This window comes from Artemia sp. Qi Xiang Cuo, chromosome 5, assembly GCF_049724085.1.
Source record: "Artemia sp. Qi Xiang Cuo chromosome 5, ASM4972408v1, whole genome shotgun sequence".
NCBI classification, from domain to species: Eukaryota; Metazoa; Arthropoda; class Branchiopoda; order Anostraca; family Artemiidae; genus Artemia; species Artemia sp. Qi Xiang Cuo.
This window is the reverse complement of record NC_142798.1, coordinates 37,467,051-37,490,069: the sequence shown is the minus strand read 5'-3', so window position 1 is coordinate 37,490,069 and position 23,019 is coordinate 37,467,051. Positions and strand designations below refer to the sequence as shown.

General features: G+C 34.4%; 1 protein-coding gene across 1 annotated transcript in view; it reads right to left on the bottom strand.

Annotated features, from left to right (window-relative positions):
- LOC148952104 (protein croquemort-like) overlaps positions 1-23,019 on the bottom strand; it is a 127,321-nt gene that overhangs the window by 49,744 nt on the left and 54,558 nt on the right. Inside the window, exons 2-3 of the mRNA XM_089089547.1 lie at positions 8,962-9,170; positions 2,598-2,761 (exon numbers count right to left, since the gene is read on the bottom strand). Of these exons, the coding sequence (XP_088945673.1) occupies positions 2,598-2,761; positions 8,962-9,156 (359 nt within the window). The 5' untranslated portion in view covers positions 9,157-9,170. The remainder of the gene's footprint in view (positions 1-2,597; positions 2,762-8,961; positions 9,171-23,019) is intronic.

Genomic DNA, 23,019 nt, shown 5'->3' with positions numbered 1-23,019 from the left:
AATTTTTAGATAACTATTTTGTTCAACGTAGTTGAAAGTTATGGAAATTAGGTCTTTAAGGATGACAACCCCCCAAGAGCCCTCAAGGGGAATAGTTGTAAACTATGCCCTTGGGGCATATACGGCTCTTATAGAAATCGTTGTTGTAAAAAATTCAAAAAGGGCTCATTCAACTTGAAATTTAAATGGTTAGTGCGCTTTTTAGTAGTCGAAAGAATTAGGGGGCAGCTAAGCCCTCTCTCGCGCCCACCATTTCCCCAAACACATACAATCAAAATTTTGAGATAGCCATTTTTTCTACGTAGTTAAAAGTTCTAGAAATTATATCTTTGTGGATGAAACCCCCCCCCCCCATAGCCCTTAGGGCAAGGGTTGTAAGTTATCCCCTGGGGGCCTATGGGGTTTTCATAGTAACAGCTGTCGTAGAAACTTCAAAAAGGCTGTATTTGACGGAGAACTGAAAGGGGTAAAGGCCTTTTTAATAGTCAAAAGTGATTGAAGAGCAACTAACCCCCCTCTCACGCCCACTATTTCCCCAAACCCATCCAATCAAAGTTTCGATATATTCATTTTGTTCAACGTAGTTGAAAGCTCTGGAAATTACGTCTTTTAGGATGACAACCCTCCCCCAACCCTCAGGGCAAAGGTTGTAAGTTATGCCCTGGGGGCATATAAGGTGTTTATAGAAAGCGTTGTCGTAGAAACTCAAAAACGGCTCATTCGATTGGAAATTGAAAGGACTAGTGGCCTTTTTAATTGTCGAAAGTGATTGGATGGCTTAACATTTTTATAGTAAAAATCGATCTGGGTACAATGTTTTTTTTTTTTTTTTTTTTTTTTTTTTTTTTTTTTTTTTTTTTTAGACCAGGGCACTTCGTATTGAAGGAGTTGTCGTAGGAACTTAGAAAAGGGCTCATTCGATTGAAAATAGAAAGGGCTAATGCCCTTTTTAATAGTCGAAAATAATTGGAGGGCAACTAATCCACCTTCCACGCCCACACTCCTACTTGCCCATGATATTTAAAAACGAAATTTTCCACTGATATTAAATCAAAATGCACTGTATTACTGCTAATTCCCAATAGAGCATATTAGCAGAATCGTAACAACGACTGAGGTTATTATGTTCAAAATTTCGGGGCTACTTCTGCTCTTAAAATTTAACCAAATCATAATAGCGTAACTGTATCCAAGCTATCAAAGAAAGTAAACAGATTTTTTTGGGAATGGTATCAAGTTTTCTATTTCAGGTCAACTAGAGGAGGTATGAATCTAAATTAAACACTACTATTTGTGTCCAGATTTTTAAAAGGGTGTATGTTGTTGAAAATTGCAGAAAAATTTTCTCCAGCATACAAATAGCAGGCCAAACTATAAAGTCTTAAAAAAAAGAAAAGATTTAAAGTATTATTTTATTTTTCCCTGAAAAGACTATGTCAATATAAAACGAACAAAAATTGATTAAAAAAAACCTTTTCTTCAAAATAAGTTTTTCAAAGGAAAGTAAAGAGCTCCATTAAACCAAAAACGGGTAAAAATAAAATCAAATAATCTGCCAAGCGTGAAAGCACCACAATTCAGAATCGATAAATAAATGAAACCCAAAATGAACAGAAATTACAATAAATAACCGAAGTCAAACTCAAAACGAGCAAAAATTAACATGAGTAGGACTCAAAACCCCTATGCCTTCCCAAGGCTAGAACATAATTTGCCCTTTACTGAAAAAATATAAATGAATGTGAATTGTCAGTTTAATATACATATACCGATATTTAGTAATCAAAATGTTAATATTATTTGATTTATTAAAGTTATGAAAGTAAAAACATTTATATTTTTTTCAGTCCATATATTAGATCATTAGAAATCTGAAACAAAGTCGAACTGTAAACAAAAAATCAATTCAGGTTCGAACAAAAGAGAAGTCTATTTGATGGGCTTATTCATTGTTCTGTTCTGTGTTATTTGACTTTAAATACCTCAAATTATCAGGGGTTCGAAGAAATATACGATATATCTCTTCTATCAGGGACTACTTATAACAGGTTACGTTTGAGCATACCGTTTATTTTGGATTTTGTATGACCCTTTGCTTAAGCCATTTTATATTTACACTAAGCTCTTTTTAGAAGATATTACTTCACTATCCAAGTTTTTGAGAAAAAGAAAGCTTTAGACTTTATAAAAACTATGAAAAAGATAATCGTGACTCAAATAGAAAAAGATTTACCTCGCCAACTAAAAATATTGGTAAAATCACCTTCCTTATTCCAACTTTCAACAGCGTTTGATTATACAACCTATTCTGATAATAAGACCCTAATATTTACCTAAAATCGAAGTTCACCCTCGGAATCTCGTGTTTTTTTTTTGAAATTTTTAATAGATCACAGGCTTCTTTTTATTCGAAACAACCAACATCAGGTCTCGTCAACCAAGATTAGATTAGAATTTATATCAATAGGTTTAATCTATTTAAAAGTAAAAATTTAGTTCTCAGCTAATATGTAATTCCTTTGTAGGCCATCGGGTTAAAATTCAAATTAGAAAATTAAAGAGAAGAAAAAAAGTAACAAGAATGAATACAAACTTACAGATATGTATATGGACCTATTTCTTCTACAACCGGGGTTGTTTTTGGATCATTTAATATTTCTTCAGCATTGGTAATATTAAATATGTGGAACCTTATATACATAGGTATTGGTGCCTTTAACCACATTTTAGTAGCAATAGTTCCAGGCACATACTTGAGCTCCTAAAAAAGGAAAATTATGTTAGAAAGAAATACAATTTATTTCCATATTGCATTACAATATGAAGCACTAAAACTGCCAAAAGAAGAGCAGGGCTGTGTAACTATCCCAACTAGCTTTTAAAGCAAGGTTGAGGATTGGGAAGCAATGGGTCTTGAAAATCACAGAGAAAAGGTACAAACACACCGATAAACACAAAAATAAAGTGTACCTGAGTGCTGACTAAGTGTTACCTTTCCTTTTCTTTTTAAAAATACAACTAGAATAACCAAAAGTATCATGCGACATAATATTGTAAGTAATGACGATTTATGGGACAAGGGGACAAGGATATTAAGTTGAAACTTTAACGGCATTCGAGAGGGATGTTAAGAAGAAACGAAGGACACCCTTCCCCCCTCTTGTACTTTTAGATACTTCCCTTAGCACTGACAGAGATCTTAAAACGCCATTTTATTCGAAATATCACAACGTCTAATAGCTATGACTTTGGGGATGCCATGCCTCCACAGCCCCCTATGAAAACAATGTAAATTATACAATTTGTCCATTATTTACATTCAGGATTTAACATTGGGACGGGGGGGGGGGTTTGATCCTGGGTGTGTCCGAAATGGCTAAGGGCATAGAGGCAAAGTCTCGGGAAATGTTGAGGGATGTCCTGAGCTAAATAAAAAAACTATCTGGATTCAAGTTTTCAAAAAGGTCGATCTGCAATATCTTAGGAACGGGCAACGGTACTAACTTGAAACTTTCCGGGCCATTACTATTACTGTTGCTATTGCAGCTGCAAATTAGACTGGCTGTGACTGAAACTGTGACTACTTCCAACTGCGGTAACTTGCAACTGCGACCGCGACGGCATACATCTACTACTACATCTACTTGTGACTACTTTCAGGGAATGTTGAGGGGAATATTGAGCTTCGAAACTTTGATGTTGAAAAGAAAATATCACTTTGATGTTTTGAGACTTTGATAAAACTTCGATATTGAAAAAAAAACTTTAATGTTGAAATGGGGAATGTTGAAAAACTTGAGACTTTAGCAATAACAAAAAAAATGAACAAAAATAAAATTAAAAACTAACTTCCGAAAAGAAAATTTGCAAAGAAAAGTAAAGAGCCATATTAAACTCAAGACCAGTAGAAATAAATTATATAATAATTCAGACTTTAATAATAATTCAGACTTTAATAATAAACGACCAGAAACTAAATAAACAATCATAGCAGACAAACGTACAACAAGTACTAAATTAAATGAATAAATAAATTTTAAATCAAGTAAACTTAAATTGAATATTCAAATCAAACTTAACACGAACAAAAATCAGTACAAGCAAGAGTTTGGCTATTTCCCCTCCTCTAACTGTAAAGGTCAAAACCCTACTGCGTCATTTCCACTTTACTGAAAACGAATAATTTTACAAATATTTTCTTTTGTACTTACAACATTGAAACACAAATTAAGAATTACAGTGAAATAAAATCTTGAATTGATGAGCTTTCACCAATTAATATCAATATATATCAAATATGAAATTTAGTTTAATTAGTTTTTTCCAAAACCTATTCAAGACACGTAGGCCTATAGTTTGCTATAAGATGCAAGTGTAACTTACAAGGCATGCAGACAGGGTAAGGTAGACCTGAATGAAAACAAAAATGTTTTGAATAGTTGCATTTATATGTAACACCTGATACCGGGTCAATAAAATATTTTTCTAAGATTTGCTTAGACTTGTTAGGCATGTAGAAAAGACAAGGGAACCCAAAGGCAATGAAAACATTGCCTAAAAACAGTGAAGACAAAAGTTATTTCAAAAAAAGTATTGCGTCGATTCGTCATATCCAAAGATAGGCCCAAATATGTTCTGTACCCAAACGGCTAGCTACTTACTGGGCATGTATATTGAACCATACAAACTTAAAGAGGAAAATTAAATTAAAAAAAAGTGGTGTGGATCGGTTCTTTGAATCCTAAAATTAATCAAACACTATATTTTTCCGATCGGTGTTGAGCTTTTAAGGTGAGTGGACTGGACCAACGGGCTTTTAACGAGAACAAGAAATTTTGAAAAAGAATTTGGTTTTATCAATTCTTAGTGCAAAAAATTCGAATTTTTTTACACATTGATCGGCTTTAGAGTTTCAGTCCATATGGACTGAATTTTGTTGAACCATTAAACTAAATCTTGCAGCAAAAGGACAAGATACTTAACATTGCATTCAATAGTCTCACATATATCCATTCAACGAGCCAGAATCACGATAACACTTAGACCTTTTTTAGAGCAGGATCTGACACTGCTTACAAAATAGTAAAACTGTCCCCTTTTCAACGTTTTTCGAAATATTTTTATTTAATAACCCAGTACACCATATTTCGGAAATTCAATTCGATAAATGGGTGGAGCTGAATCTCAGCTATCGGATAATAGCAACATTTTCGTCTGAATTGATATATTAAAACCACAGGAGAGCCCAAAAACAACATACCAAAACTTTCATGGGGACATAAACGTCAAGCAGAGAAACAAACAAAAAAACTTACAAATATTCCTTATATTACCCAACAATAAAGCTATGCCAATAAAAAAGGAATAAAAATTAGAAAAAACAATTTCCGAAAAGAGTTTTGATAATTTAAACTTAAAACGAACAGAAAGTACTATCAATGAATGAATGAAACACAAAAGAAACAGAAAAAAAAATATCAAACATGAAAATACCGTATATGCGTTAATATATATATATATATATATATATATATATATATATATATATATATATATATATATATATATATATATATATATATATATATATATATATATATATATATATATATATATATATATATATATATATATATATATATATATATATATATATATATATATATATATATATACATATACATACTAGTATATAAAATATATACTATAGGTTAATATATATAAGTCCTAAAACAAACAGAAATTAACATGTATAATCAAGTTAATCTTAAAAAAAAAATGATATTACCAAAGACAAGAGTAGGCATACTCCGTTCTATAATTTTTAAAGGCTACAGCGTCATTTGCGCTTTATTAAAAAATAAAGTTCTTTTTTACGATTATAATATTGAAAAATCAGTAATTGCTAGAATTCCAGGGATTAAATCATTACATATCGAACAAACAGTGTACTTCCATTAGCTTGTTCCAGGCATCTTGGTTATTATGGTGATTTTATTAATCACGACGTACTGCCACTGTCGTAAGACTTTCTCTAACACGTTTAATATAAGAAAAAATAGCTACTCTCCATCTTATATCTTGGGGTGTAAGAATGCTACCGAGTTTGGCTGGGCAGAAACACCTCTGGACAAGTAGTGAAGCACAAGAATATGATATGGCACATTCAGTCCTTTGCTTTAAACCAGTGTCCAGAATTGTCTATTCGGAAGTTTTCAAATAATGACGCCCAGGAGTAAAAATAGCAAGATAACTAAATAGCTTAGCTTGGATATTCTCACAACTAATTATTCTATCCGAAAGATCTTCTTTTTTTAAGCTTTACAGTTACTAATTAGTAACATGAGAAAATAACCCTTTTTTCACAAAAAAAAAACACAAATGCGCTTGATGCTAAACAACACTGTTTAAATATTTATACCATAGGTTCTATTTTGATGTTTTGCAAGAAAAAATTTGGATTTTGAAACCTTAAAAAATCCGACCATATTAGTAAAATATCAGGCAGAATGGATTAAAAATATAAAATAAATGGTTTAGCAGTTCTTTACAAGTTGTCGCTCCGTTACGTTTGGCAAGCCATAAAAAGAGAATTTCACAATAACGCATTCCTATAGTTCTCTCCTCATTTTAGCCGGCTTTCCTGAAAATATGGCAACCGAGTTACAAAGAAGACTAAAAATTTACGGTACAATTTAAAAAACTAAACAGGCCATTTTTAAAACATTAATAGATATTATATTAATAGGTTTTGTTGAATGTAAATACCCTTTTCAGCATTTTTTTTTTCTTACTTCAACTTTGTATATTAAAATATAGAACAATTTCGTCATTATTGGCTCCAAAGGACACCATCAATGTCAACAATCTGTCCGATTTTGTGTAAAGATGTATTGAAATCTCACATATAATCAATTTTAGACTTCAAGCCCGAGATTTAGAAAGAAAAGCTTATTACCAATCCACCTTTATCTCATTCGTCATCAGATTGTTCAATTGCTTTACTTGCAGGACTACACGAGCGGTAATAGAAGTTACAAAACATTATTATAACTATTCCTGATCATATAGTTTAATTCGACAGATTGTTAGAAGCAAAAGATGAGCTTTCGTGAAGTTAAAAGTTATAAAATTACGACGATTATGTAAGAGGTCATCGGCTTCATACGTTTGTACTTTTATTCACTGTTTATTTTCTATCTCTTATTAAGTTCATGCACTTTGTACTTTTGTGCCTCTTTTGTGGTTTCAACGTGACTAAATGCACAATGTTAAATTAGAGTATTTGTTTTTACTTAAAGGATTCTAAAGGCCATGCAACCACGTCCTGTAATCTCTGCAAATAGAAAGTTAAGCAAAAGATTAAGATTTTTGCTGACTCAATAGTGATAGGAAAAGACATTAGACTCATAAGGTGATTGAATTCATAGAAAAGAAAAGAAATTTATAAGAAGTTAAGAAAACATTGAAACTCTCCTAGGTTTTCCTATTAATTTAGGGACAAAATGACAAAAGGAGTAACAGCACTCTCGCTTTAGGGAAAAAAGATATGTAGAAAAGACAGTAGATCTTATTTTGAATGAAATACAATCAATTTTATTGCTCTTTTTAAGTATATACAAAAAGATGGTTTTCAAAAACCATCTATATTCTATCACATTGATCCGACACTCATAAGAAAGATTGTGAAAGAACGGTGGCATTTCAATATAGATTGTTTGGAGGGGGGTCGGTGGGTAGATATCCCTTTTGTTTATTTAAAAATATACTTTTTTAAGGCATGAATAAAAAGATGAATTAAATCTAACAAAAATAATCTTTTTAATGTAATTAACAAAAACGTTAAATTCTAAAATGAACCAAAAATATGCTAAATATGAAGGGGGTTAATATCCCTATCAGTAACCTTCTTCTTTATGCTAACCTTAGCTTGCAATTTCCTGAAATAAAATTTAGACTGCAACAAATATAGCCAGTTTGGATTTACAACTTTTTCCCAAGTGAATGTTTTTTCTATTCGAGCTTGGAAAAGGCAAGGGGAATAAAGTTCTTTTTTAAGGAAATATTGTGTTTTAGAATAATATTTTGCATGTTCCTGTATTTTTCGTCTTTCACGATTGTGTATGAACAATGATATTGCACTATGCAGAGTTATTAAGAGAGCTTTTACAATAGTATGTCAAATCACATTTGAAAAAAAAAAAATCCAGAAACAACAATTTTGCTGTTTCAAACCCAAAAACTGGAAATGTTTTCCCATATATTCTGAATAATGCCCCTTTTATCTCCCGTTTGTCAGAAATATCACCGCCTCTCCCCCAAAGACATTAATGCAAATAGGTGCATATATTTCTACACAAGCTGCGCATAAATGCCTCTGTGAAAGTTACAGATGCTGAAAGCATATACGCACATTAGAAAGAGCGGTCAATAAAAGTTAATAGAAGAAAAAATAAAACCCCCAAAATTGGCGCTGTGGATCTAGTAGAAAAATGAAGTACGTCCTTAGTTAATGACAATTCAGTCTAACTGGAAACTCAAACTATAACTTTCACTCACCTAAATAGAAAGGCTTTGGGGTCACAAAATAAAATACTAGACTCTGTAGGTAATTCTCAATACTTTCAGGTAAATTTGCCTGTTTTTTGGGCAAAGTTGGACCTCCTACCTGAACAATTTTCTGTGTACATTCCTAGCCAGAAGTTATTCTAATAATACTGTGAATAAGAAGCATTAAACATCTATGCTAATATCCCTCTCTTAGTTAAAAACGTGGAATTTTTTTGAAGAAACTTTCGAGAGGAACAAGTGCAAACACTCACTTATATAGAATCAAGCATAAAAAGTAAGGCTTCATAAACAACCTCTCAGAGTAAACGCGTAAGTATAGAATTAAAGTATTTAGCTATAATTTGACAAAACAATTACCGTATGTTAGACCATAATGAACCAGTTACTTACATGAGTCAATATGGAGTCAAAGGCATATGGAAATCCAATAGCAAGGCATAAAAAGACAGCAGACAGAACGCCATTCACTACTGCAGCTGTACCAACGCGGCAGCAGCACATTCTCCTGGGTTCAACTGGTACAGATTGTGGATCTACAAATCCTCTTGGCAGTAAGGCTTCGACTGAGGAAGAATGATCGTTCATTCTTTTTATCTTTTCTGAAAAGATACCAAAACCATCAAAAACAATACAGGTGATAAAGGAAAGTCGTTTTCATTGCATTGGCTAATGTACGTTACTACACTCGCACTAGACAGTATTTTACTACTTTCGTAAAATGTGTAGGTCTTTGACTGGCCTACAAAGGTCAAAGCTCATTACTCTACAAAATGCTTCAGGCATTTTGTAGAGTAATGTACAGAATTGGAAAATTTAAGAAAATAGTTTTTTTGGGGAAAGCTTGACGATGATAAAAATTATCGGATAAGAACAATGAAGAAGAAGGATTTTGGGATAATTCTAAAGTTGAAGAATTTCCTGAAACTAGGACTGAACCACAGAGCTCTCTTTCGTAGGCTTATGGTGGAATGTATTTACGTACGTAGGCGTTTGATACAAAGTGTTGTCGATTGTTGGTTTGTTTTTGTTCGTTTTGCGACAGGTCATACTTGTGTTTCAGGAAAGTAATTATTATTATTATACTGACCATAGACAAATACTTAGTGGTGAACCTACGAGTCCAGCCCCCCACCCCCCTCCCAAAATGTAGGAATAAATTTCAATTTACTTAGTTCATTATGCATATTATTTAATAACTCCTTCCTAGTTGTTGGCTTTTTATTTAAAGTTCACCACCGATCAAAGCAAATACCTGTTCACTTGCCCAAGAGAGCTCCAAAGACAAAAAATATTTTTTTGTTCATTGAATTTAATTATGGTAAATTTATTGACACCAAACGATGGTGAAATTTTCGTAAGTATTGCTATTTAAAAAGCCCTTGCATTTTCTTCCTTTTAAATCAAGTTCTTTCAAATATTCATTTGAAAAAACTTTTTCCAAAAAAAAAGAAGAAAAAAAACAAAACAGTTTTCCTGCAACATTGCACTGAATGCTATAGGGAAAGGCCACTTTAAAGTGCATCAATAGGAAAAAGCAAACTTAGATCAAATTGCAGAGGTTACGTGCGTCACAGAGCCACGTGTTACCTGCAATAAATACGGCTGGCCTTCTATCTAACAACTTTGTTTTATTGTGATTGAAGACGGTCAGGCCTGATTTTCCCTTAAGTAAGCTCCCAGAAGATCAAGATATTTTCAGCTTCTAACGAGCTTATGAACATTCAAATTCAACATATAGGTAATTTTTACGATGAAGATGGATAGATTCATTGGTTAGTCCAAATAAGATAACCTGATTAGAGATTTTCCAAATGAGTTGGATGAAGATAATTTTTGTTCAAGTAGATCTGGAAGAGATCCATAGACTTCATTATACAGGGAATATAGATACACTTGTTGTGCAATTTCAAACGAGTTGGATGAAGATATTTTCAATCAAGAAGAAGAGCCTATACCCCAAAAAATAAGATTTACTGGGGGAGGAGATGATGTCTTTGAGTATGTTGGAGAGATCCAGCCTATACCCTCCACAAGTAGAAAGGGTAATTGGCTATGCACCAAGAGGATTGAACAAGCATATATAACTTTTTAACTAATTTCAAGATATCGAGTGACTATGAAGCGTGTATTTACTTTTTGGAAGAGGTAATATATCGTAGATCCTTGTTTTACTATCCTAGTTTTACAATATCCTAGTGTTACTACTGATGACGGTCACTGCATGTGTGACCGAAATATCTGGTATTTTTGTAAATTTCTATCACTGTTTGTGAAACACTGTCTATTAAAAGGATTTTGTCTCTATTTGAACTTTTATTTATCGGGGGAGATAATGTTGTTTTCGGCGCAATTTGGCGCAAGAGAGATCCAGGCTATCACCCCCACTAATAGCGTTTCCCCCCAAAATGATCTTCCAGTACAGCAAGAAGATTTCGAATTAAAAAGACACGCGTTTAAAGATTAGGCTATTTAAGATCCTATAACTTAAAACAGCAGATTGCTTTAAATGTTAATAATCCAGGGCCAATTATTAAGGGGTTAAAAAATACTTTAGGAGCTATGTTTGATTCGCTATCTGAAAGATGAGAAAAAAGCTTGCGTTCCCAACTAACGGCTCACGTCGTTTTTTAAACAACGATCACTCTTCAACATACCCCTCAACATGCCTAGAAAGTTTCAACTTAATGCCCTCAGCCGTTTCTTAGATATTGCTGTTGCGCCCTTTTGACAGCCATGCTACATATAATGTGTTTTGATTTTGCTTGACATATCCCTCAACATTTTCTGAGTTTCACCTTATTACTCTAAGCCTTTATGGAGACCCAGGGTCCAACATGCCCCCTTTTCCCAACAACCATCATTATATATATTCAATAGGCAGCTTATATAGCTTACAACCCTTGCCTTAAAGGACCTGGGGGGTTATATCATCCCCAGAGGCATAGTTATTTGACCTTTAAGCTATTATAGCAGCACAATAGCGCTGCCTAAATAAAGAACGATGTTGGCACAGGTGAACCGTTGGCACAATGCGTTAAATAATTTCTTAGACCACACTGCTTTGCATTTACGAAAAATTAAGTAAGAAAAAACGGGTTTAATTTAAATAAAGCAGTGACAAAGAATAAGAAAATTTAAAGTTTTAGTGCCCTTTTTAAGAGTCAAAAGTGATTGGAGGGAAACCAGACCCCAACGCCCATCATTTCCGCAAACGTATCCAATCAAAATTTTGAGATAGCCATTCTGTTAAGCACATTTGAAAGATCCAGTAAATATGTCTTTGGGGATGATATCCCCCCACGGCCCTCAGGGCAAGGACTATAAGTTACATTAGTTGGCCATTATTAACATATAAGATTTTTATAGAAGGGATGGTCGTATAAAATTCAGAAGAGGAGGGGGGGGGGCGGAGGCTCATTCGATTGGAAATCAGAAGTTTTAGTTCCCTTTTTAAGAGTCAAAACTGATCGGAGGGCAACTCGTCCCCCCCCCACTCTCAACGCGTCCAATTTTACCAGAGTGAATCCAATAGAAATTTTAAGATAGCCATTTTATTCAAAATAGTCCAAAGATCACATATAAAGGCCTTCGGGGTCGAAACAAGCCCCCAAAACCTCGGGGCAAGGATTGTAAGTTATGCCCCAGGGGCATAGAAGGTTTTATGGGAGAGGTTCATATAAACTTAAGAGGAGGCTCATTTGAATAGAAATTGAAAATTCTAGTTCCCTTTTAAGGGTCAAAAGTGATGGAGGGCAACTAGCCCCCCCCCCCTAAACGGTCTTTTCTCTATACGCATTTGATCGAAATTGTGACATATACATTTTGTTAAAAATAGTCCAAAGAAAATATAACTATGCCTCCATGGTTGACAAAAAAAAAAAAAAAAAACAGAGCCAAAGGGCAAGGGTTGTAAGTTATAACCCGGGGGTATACAAGGTTTTTTTGGAATGGGTGGTCGTATAACTTCGGATGTTTATGGGTTAAACATGTTTGACCTTTACTTTTCAAAAAGATGAAGGGAATTCATGTGAGCCTCTCAGAGAATGTAGAGGGGAGGGTTGAACTAAATTACTAAACGTCATGTGCACGTGGGTTGCCACAAGGGCTTAAATCAGGATTGAATGAGAAATGACAGAAATAACCGAGTATATTAATTTGGAACTTTCAGGAAATGATAAGCGAGATGATTGATGACCAACAAGGCAATATTTGCAAGCTACTACAACTCCAACTACTACTAAAGCTACCACAACAAAAACTACTACTACTACCACTAAAACTACTGCTTCTGTAGCAGGTACTACCAAGACTGAGGATATTGAAATAAACTCCTGGGGAAACGTTGAGGGGAAAGTTGAACGAAATTAAAAATATTATATGCATACAGATTGCTGACACAGGCACATTAGCAATATCCTTGGAACAGCTTACTGTATCAAGAGGACACTTCTAGGGCATTATGAATGGTATGTTGAACTGATCAAAAGGCAACATGTACCTGCTACTACTGCTATTAATACTGGTGCTACTAATGTTCCTACTACTACCCCTACTACTATGATACTAGTAATATTAAGGCTACGCGTATGAAGATAAAAATATGACAGAATATTGAGGGAGAATTTGAACTAAATTAAAACACACTATATGCCTGCAGATTGTCAAAAGGGTGTATCTCAAGAATGGATTGGGGTATCAAGTTAGAACTTTAGGAGAAAGCTTAAAAGGGTAGATCAATTGACCAAAAGAAAATATGTGCACGCTACTACTAATACTACTACCACTGCTATATTTACTAGTTCAACTACTACTATTACTCCAACTACTACATCCATTGCAGCTACTTGTAATGCTAAGAGGATTAAGATAAAAATGTCAAGAAGTATAATAATATACAGGTTATCTCAAGGACATATCGGCAAAGACATAGCAATGGCTTATTGTTTTAAGTTGAAACTTCTAAGACTTGATGACACGGATGTTCAACTGACCAAAGGGCGATATTTTAATGCTACTGCTGCTATTGGTACTAGTGCTGTTACTATTAATACTGCTACTAGTACTACTAATACTATTAATGTGCTTACTATTACAACTATGCCTAAGGGTATGAAGGGACAATTTTCATGGAATTTTTAGGGGGGGGGGAGGTGAACTGAATCAAAACAAGCCGTCTGTATGCAGGTTGTCAACAGGGCATATCAGCAATATCTTACGAACAGTTTTGTGTGAAAAGTTGAAACTTACAGGGCTTGCTGTGGGGGATTTTTGAACTAACCAAAATACAATATTTGTATCCTAATGCTACTAGTGCTACTACCACTGCTACTAAAGCTAAGGGTATTAAGACAAAAATTTTGAGTGATATTGAAACTGTTTTGAGCTAAATAAAAACACAGTATGCCTACACAGGTTGTCCAGAGGACGTATCAGCAATGCTTCAGGAGCCCTTGATGGTATTAAGTTGAAACTTTCATCGTGTGCTGAAGAGGATGTTGAAAAAAAAGTACCATGTGTATACACCTACTAACGCTACTACAACTATTGCTACTACACAAGCTACACTATATAAGCTAAGGATATTAAAGAGAAGCTTTCCAGGAATATTTAGGCGGATGTTAAACCAAATCGAAACGAACTATGAGCATGTAGATTGTCAAAAAAGCAACATCTCAAGAACAGCTTACATTATTAAGTTAGACCACTCGGGGTGAGTTGTGGTGGATTTTGAACTAGCCAGAAGACACTATGTGCATACTTTTAATACAACTTAGACGGTTACTGTAACTAATGACACTAAGGGTATTAAGGTGAAAATTTTAGGGAACGTTTAGGGGGAGTTTCAATTAAACGAAAAAGACTATATGCATTCAGATTTTCAAAAGGGCATATAAGCAATACCATAGGCAGCGCTGCTCTATCAAAGCTAGTAATATTGAAATATTTAAAGAAACCAATACGATTGGAAATTAAAAGTTCTAGTGCCCTTTTTAAGAGTAGAAAGTGAATTGAGGGCAAGCAGCCCTCCTCCTTAGACCATAGTTTTCCAAGCATTTCCAATCAAAATTTTGAGACAGCCATTTTGATCAGCATAGTTGAACGGGCCAGTAACTATGTCTCTAAGAATATTGGATATGTCAACCCCCCACAGGTACGTAATTGGCCCATTATGCTTTAAAACTAAGTAAAAGGCACTGTTCGTATGCTGTTTACCAACAAGAAATCTCTGGAATATCCCAAGAACGACTGAGAGCATTAATTTGAAACTTACAGGGCTACTACTGTTACTACTTCTGCTCTTACAATGTGAACACCTGAGGAAATGTTAAGGGGAAAGTTGAACTAAATCAAAACATACTATGTGCACACAAATTGTAAAAAGGGCATATCAGCAATATCTTTGGAACGGATTACCGTATCAATATGAAACTTCTGGGGCGTCATGAGGGGGGTGTTCAACTGACCAAAAGGCAACACGTACATGCTACTACTGTTACTACTACTACTAATACAACACTACTACTGCTCTTAGTACCACCACTACTACTATAATGCTAGTACTATTAAGGCTAAGCATATGAAGGTGAAAATTTGAGAGAATATTGAAGGGAAATTTGAACTAAACCAAAGCGCACTATGTGTATGCAGATTGTCAAAAGGGCGTATCCCAGGAATGGATTTGCGTATTAAGTTGGATCTTTCAGAGAATGCTTAAAGGGGAAGGTGAATTGACCAAAAGGCAATATGTGAATGCTACTACAAATACTACTGCCACTGTTACTTTTACTACCACTACTGCTACTCAAAGTACTACTTCTATTGCAACTACTTGTAAGGCTAAGAGTAGTAAGATGAAACAGAAGTAAAAAGGGGGTCAAAAGAGCGTATCAGCAATGTTTTTGGAACGGCTTGCTGCATCAAGATGAAACTTCCAGGGCATCATGAGGTGTTCAACTGACCAAAAGGCAACATTTACATGCTACTACCACTATTAATACTGCTGCTATTACTGTTACTACAACTATTACTACTACAACACTACTACTGTTAATACTTTTCATGCTACTACGATACTAGTACTATAACTTAAAAAAAGAAGAAAAAAACACCATCATAATCAAGATTAATGGAAAAACAAATGATTGTGGATTGACAGTTTAATCTATATACTGATATTCATTCCTGAATCCTTTAATAATTTTAGATTCATTAAAGTTAAAAAAATGGAAACGTTTAAAATGTTTTTTTTTTTTTTTAGTAAAGTGCAAAATATGTTGTGGTCTTTAGAAGGCACGCGGGCGTTAGCCCTGCTCCTCTTTGTAGTAGTTTCGCTTATTTTGAATTTGACTAGGTTATTCATTGCAATTTCCGTACGTTTTGGGTTAGATTTTTTTATTGGTGGCGATTTCTGGTAGTCTTCAGTTCTTTTTGAAAAAATTTTTTTGTGGAAAAGTTAAAAAAAAAATTAATTTCTGTTCTTTTTTATTGGTATTTTTAGTCTTTTTGATTGGTTAAGAAAATAATATTTCAAATCATTTCGCCTTTTGTTTGTAAGAATTCAGAATGTGGCTTAATATTTATATGTTGGACAAAATTCTGCTGGAATTTTTAGTAATAGTTGTAGCCCAGTGTAAAAATTTTGGATCAATGGGTATGGGAAAAAAAAATTCAAAAATGTCCCAATCATGACAACCTGACATTTTTAACTTAATATTCTTGGCCGTTCCTGAGATATTGAAGATACACAATTACTGTATACTGATTTAGTTTAACATCCCCAAAAGATACCTTGAAGGTAAAATGTAACACCCTGAGTTTTTTCCTGCGATATTGAACTGACATCCTTTTTACAATCTGGATACACGTAGTTTATTCTGATTTAGTATAACATTTGACTCAACTTCTCCTGAAAGTTACTAAAAACGCTATTTCGTTCCTGAGATATTGCATCTGCACCATTTTGACAACCTGAATACATAAACTTTTTTTATTTAGCTCAATAGTAATAGGAAAAGTAGCAGTAGTTGCAGTAGTAGCAGTCGCAAGTGCTCAGAGTTGCAGATACAAGCAGTTATAATTGATTGTAGCCGCAATTACAGCTACCATTAGTCGCAGTACCAGTCACCAGAATCAAGTAGTTGATTCAACTACGCAACTACGCAAGTAGTTGCTGCATTCAAAGTCACATATAGTTACAGTAGCAGTTTCAAGAAGTCACAGTCGCAAGCAGTTGGAGTCTCAGACGCAAGTTTTGCAACTGCGAGTTGTCACAAATGGGAGCAGCCACAGTCCTAAATAGTCACAGTAGCGGTAGCAGCAGTAGTAGTGGTAGTTGTAGTAGCCATTATAGGTTCAATTCAATACCCTCAGCCATACCTGAGGTATTGCTGATACGCCCTTCTAACAACCTGTATAGATATAATGCATTACGATTTTGTGCAACATATACCCCTTAGATACTTTTAATGCCCTTAGCCACTTCAGATATATTGCAGATATGTCCTTTTAGCATCCATATTTAATCAAACATCCCCCTCAACATGCCCTGAAAGCTATAACTTAATACCTTTATCTGTTCCTGAGAGAATAACGTTCAAGTTATGCTCTGAAGCACCTTGGTGTAACATATGGAATTAATATTGAAACCACTTGAGATTCAAGTGGTAATGTCGAACGTTGGTTAACAAAACTCGAGAGGTATAGTTGATTGTACGAACTTACCTGAATTGAATTTGCGAAGAAGTGAGCTATTGACTAAGTCACGTGAGATGAAAGCGAAAGGTGAAATAACGTCTTCTCGGGTCCGTCAAAAAGGTACGGACATATGGCTGGAAATCAAAGGTTCTTCTTCATGTTCGTGGTCTCGCGTCTAGTTAAGTTTGGTTTGCATTAGTTAATGAATGAGTTGTGACAGTTATTTGAACTTATTTTAACTTTCCGCGAATGAAAAAAAAGAAGAAAAAGGAGATTTAAATGGATCTTGCCTTAGTGTGCTTTTGTATCTTGCTATTATGTCTGATTGCCTTCATGTTTTCTTTTTAGTTCTAGTTTTGCAAAAAAAGTTCTCGTTCTGTTCGTTTTTTCTTTCCACAGCTAACAAGTTGGATGTTGGGCCTCTGAGTTTGGTGAGCAAAATGACTGCATCGCTGCTGTTTAATTGGGATCTTTTCCGACAGCCTCCTTGATCCTCTCATACTGGGAATATTCTAAGGTATCGCTTTCTGCTTATTAGCCTATCATTCCAGATTGATTTTGGTAAGTTTTGGTAAGGTTTTGATTTTGGTAAGGTTGATGATTTGATTATAAGTGTTAAATAAGATAAAATATGACTGGCTCCTTGATTTTGAGAAAAATCAACTTGACCTAAATGAATCACTTAAATCGGTGGGATCAGCTAGTGATGAATATTCTGATCTTTTTATCCAGTATTTTCCTCCCAGCAAATATATAAATAATGACCAAATCCCTCCATTTAATAAGTCACTATCATCCCGAATCGCGTTTTGGAATTGTCGCGGAGTGCTTATTAGTTTTTATTTTCTATACACTTTCCTTTCTAGTAATCGCATTGGAATTCTAGGACTATGTCAGACATTTCTTTGTGATAGTAATAGTTCTTTAGTTGGTATATCTGGGTATAATGTAGTTACAAAAAATAGGGCTACCTGTTCAAAAGGTAGACTTGCCCTGTTTATTAATCAGGAACTGGATATTCGTAAAAGCGCTGAGTTCTTTTGATTTATACCTAGAGATGGAGTTTGAATCCCTGATTATTCAAAGTATATCTAGTAATGAAAAGCTACTGTTATGTCTATTTTATCGGGCTCCGGGATCAAGTGCCTTGAGTTTTATTGGTAAGTTGAACGGTCTTACGCAACGACTGAATTTTAGGAACCAGAAAATAGCCTAGTATTTATGGAAGATTTTAACACAGATTTAGGACTGGTGAATTGGGAGTCACAAGCCTCAAGATCTCAGCCTGTGGATTTACTGAGTGCTTATTTTTCTGCGGGTTAAATCCCAACAGTAAGAATACCAACACGTATTGTTGAACAGTCTGCTTCAGTTATAGATAACACTTTTACGAATTTTAGTCTGCATTCGAGTTACATCGTCTTAACTGATGCTTTGGTTCACTTTATCCTATTTGGTGAATTTTTGACTAACAGTAGGATATCAAATACGAATATAAAAGTAAGAAGGACTATTGATGATAAATCTACTAAAAACTTAAGAGCCACATTAGGTTCTACGGATTGAAACTCAGTTTATGATTAAACGGACTCAGATACAATGGCTCCTCTATTTGCTGCGAAATTCTCGTCTGCTCTTGAATCCGCCTGTTCTTTTCCAAAAAGGTGCTCTGGTAGGTATACATCATCGAAAAAGCCATGTATCACGCAAGAATTACTTACCAGTATTCAGCACAATAATATGCTGTTCAGGCAATTTATTGATAAACCTGATGAATTTGGTACCAAATTCAAAAGCTATAAAACACTTTGACATCCCTGCTTAGGAAAGCTAAACAGGCATACTACCATAAACAGTTTTAAAAAGCAGAAGGATCACCAAAGAAGACATGGACTCTAATAAATGAATGCCTGAATAGGCAAATAAACGACACATCTCCTGAGACCATGATGAAGCCTGATGAAACACTTTCAACATCACAACAAGAAGTAGCCAACGCGCTCAAAGATTTTTTGGCAAGCACGGGAGAAGCAACCGTAGAGGAAGCTTATGACCGGTCAACTATCTGCAGAGATAATTACAAAAAATATATACCTTTGTCATCTATCTCCTCTATGCTACTGTTATGTGTCTCTGAAGACAAACTTCAGAAGATTGTGCAAGTCATGAAAAACGGATACTCCGAAGATCTATATGGGTCGTCAACTTACCTCATGAAGAAAATCATGGGTTTCTATGTCAGCATTATCACCCAGGTCATCAATTCTTGCTTTGAGGACATAATCTTTCACACTGTTTTCAAGTCAGCGAGGGTTATACCCCTCTACAAAGGTAGTGACCCCAAGCAACCTTTGAACTACCGCCCTATGTCTATTCTCTCTAGTTTTTTGAAAATTATGGAGCGTTGCATCTACAGCAGAGTGATGAATTATCTGACTAAGTCTAACTTTTTATCATGCATCAGTTTCGATTCAGGCCTGGGCACTCTACAGAGCATGCTATACTGGTTTTACTACAATTTCTAAATGATGCAATGGACCGTGACAAAATACCAGCTAAAATATTTGTGGATGGGAAGAAAGCATTTGATACGATTTGTTATCTGATTCTTCTGGGTAAGCTTGACAACGGCGGAATAAGAGGCAATGCTCTCATAGTGATCCAATTTTACCTTACTGGTAGGAATCAATTTGTGGATGGAGGTAGAGTTATATTGGTAAAAACCCCATGTTCAGGAAAGGCAGGAGTACCGCAAGGTTCAATTCTTGGACCACTTCTGTTTCTAATATATGTCAATGACCTTATAGACACAATCGCAGGTAATGGACTTGCTCTAGTATTCGCTGACGGTACAGCTAATGCCTTCATAGGTACTGAAGAATCATCGGTCGAAGAAAACATCTGTTGTAGTCTAATGAAGCTATTGCAGTGGTTTGATGACAACCGCATTGTTTTAAATTCATCGAAGACCTATTTTATTTTATTTTCTCGATTTTCTCATGCCCTGCCGTCACTTTCTCAAATTTTTGTCAATTTTAACGGAGAACTAGTTACCATTACTACAAGGGAACCCAGTAAGTACATCTGGTAAGTACCTAGGTCTTATAGTTGATGAAAATTTATCTTGGAAGCTTCATCTTGATAGACTAAGGATTCAGCTAGGAATGAATGTAGGGTTACTGCGGTATTTAAAATTTTACCTCCCTTTCCCTGCCCTTGAGTAACTTTATTATTCTTTAATTCATTATTATTTTAATTATTGTCTGATTGCTTATTTTAACACTTTTAAATCTCAAATTAAGCCCCTTCAACGTCTTCAAAATAAAGCCCTTTGTACATTAAAAGCACTCCTTCCTTCCCCATCAGCACTCCCTGATAAGTCCCCTACTAAGAGTCTATATACATTTTTGAGCATGTTGCCAGTGGATCTTGTCCTTCCAGTCCATTGTGTCAATTTTAGACTTAAACAAATTAAAGAATTTTTACCATTGACTTTTGATTCTATTAATTTCTCGCTAATTTGTTTTGTTCAGAATAGGTATAGTCTAAGAAGACGTTCAACTAAATTGCTCCGCCCTAGAATTCATACTGAACGATCCAGATTTTCTCCAAAAAATTCAACAATAAAGTTTTAGAACATTTATGAAAGTTGTGTAAATTCACATTCTTCTATTTCGCTTTCTAAAAAGAATTTAAACTATATCTAGTAGATAATTATTAAATAATATGAAATCATGGTTGCCGGTGCTGGTGTCTATTTATATTATATTTTTTATTTGATTTTTTAGTGTGGGCTGTGAGTTGAATGTAGTGTCTTATTTTCTTTTTTATGATGTGTATTTTTATTATTTATAGTTATTTATTTTTCATTGCTGTTATAATATTATTTAGGTTTTTTCTAAGGGTGCCGGTTTTCAAGTATAACTCACTTTATAGGCACCCTCTTTAAATATTTTTCTTTTTTGTTGTATAATGTATTATAGTGTTATAGTGAGTGAAGTTAGTTTTAAAATTAAAAGAACTTGAACTTGAATATAAAAACAGTTGAGCAATGATAGTTGACAGCTTTGTAACGGGTTTAAGGATAAGTTACGCAAAAGTGGCTTCAATTAAATTCAATGTAAACAGAAAAACTTGTCATATCTTTATTCGGCAGTTATTTTACCAGTTATTTCTGATGTTTCACCAATGTGGAATGGGCTATTTAATACATGAAAATTAAAGATTAGATCAGCTTTTTTCAAATACCTGAAGTTTCTCCTCCGACTCCCTCTTTACACCAAAAATACACATCTGGAGAATGAGTATGCAATACACAAAATTTTAATTTAGAGCTCATCATGCTTGCATTCAAGCTCTAAGTGGTCTTTCTGATTGTGTATCTACATACTTGATTTACAGTGCTGTTTGCTGAATGTTGTATTTTTCGCGTTTCATATACATGTTTATATGAAGTTTTTTTGGTGAGTTTATTTCTTATTCTCTTTTTTGTTCGTTTACTATATGTATTCTTCTTTTGTTGAATGGCGGGTTATAAATAAAATTAATTTATTACAATAATCCCCTTATGAAAAACTAAGACGAGCACGATGTCTTTTCATTTAGTTCAACCTTTCCAATAACAAGCTTTGAAAGTCCCCAACATAACACCCCTGGCTGCTACTGGGAAATTGAAAATACACCCTTTTGACGATCTGAATACTTATGACACCTTTCGATCTGGTTTTAAACCTCCTCAGCATCCCATGAAAATAAAACTTAATACTCTAATCTGTTCCTAAGACACTGTATCTATATTTTGACAGCCTGGATGCACTTAAACTCTTTTGATTTGATTTAAAAGTAGTAGCAGCAGTAGTAATAGTAGTTGCCCAGAAAGTTTCAGCTTAATACCCTCAGCTGTTCTTGAGATATTGTTGTTATATCCTATTGACAACCAGCATGCACATTGTACCTTTTTATTTAGTTTTTTTTTTACAAGCATAAACTGTCCCTGTAAGTTTGATTTGGTTAAATATTTGGTTAGTAATACAAATAGTAACAAAAGTGATTTTGATAGCTCTGAAAATTTTAGCTTAATACCCAAAGACGTTGCTGAGATATTACTGAAATACCCCATTGATAACCCACATGTACACAGTCTGTTTTGATTTAGTTTAGCATCGCCCTCAAAACACCTTGAAAGTTTTACCTTAATACCCTAAGCATCCCTTAAATACTGGCGATATGCCCTTTTAACAACCTGCATGCAAATAGTGCTTTGATTTAGTTCCATCACTGCCCTCACCATTCCCTGAAAATTTCACCTATTATTTGCCTTAGCATTAGCAATAGTAGTAGATTTACTAGCAGAACTGATAGTAGGAGTCTTGGGAGTAGAAGTGGTAATAACAGAAACAGAATTACTAGTTGTAGCAGCAATAGTATCCACCTCGGGTCATTTTCGTTAGTTCAAAATTTCCTAATCATGCCCTACTAGTTACAATTTTATACATAATTTTTTAAACCACATTGGCTTGCCATAATGTAAAAAAAGGAAACGATCAAAACTGGGGTTTTTAAGGCCAAACAAGAATACTGAAAAAACAAACGAAGCAAATATTTCGAGAGGACAACCGCCTCTCTTCTTTAGCACGAAAGGAAATAATATATTCAAGGAAAATTCCGAAGAAAAAAAACCAACAAAATACACGCGGAAAGTCAATGTGAAAAAAAAAACAATGAAAACAGCAAATAATTAAAAGATGAATAAAA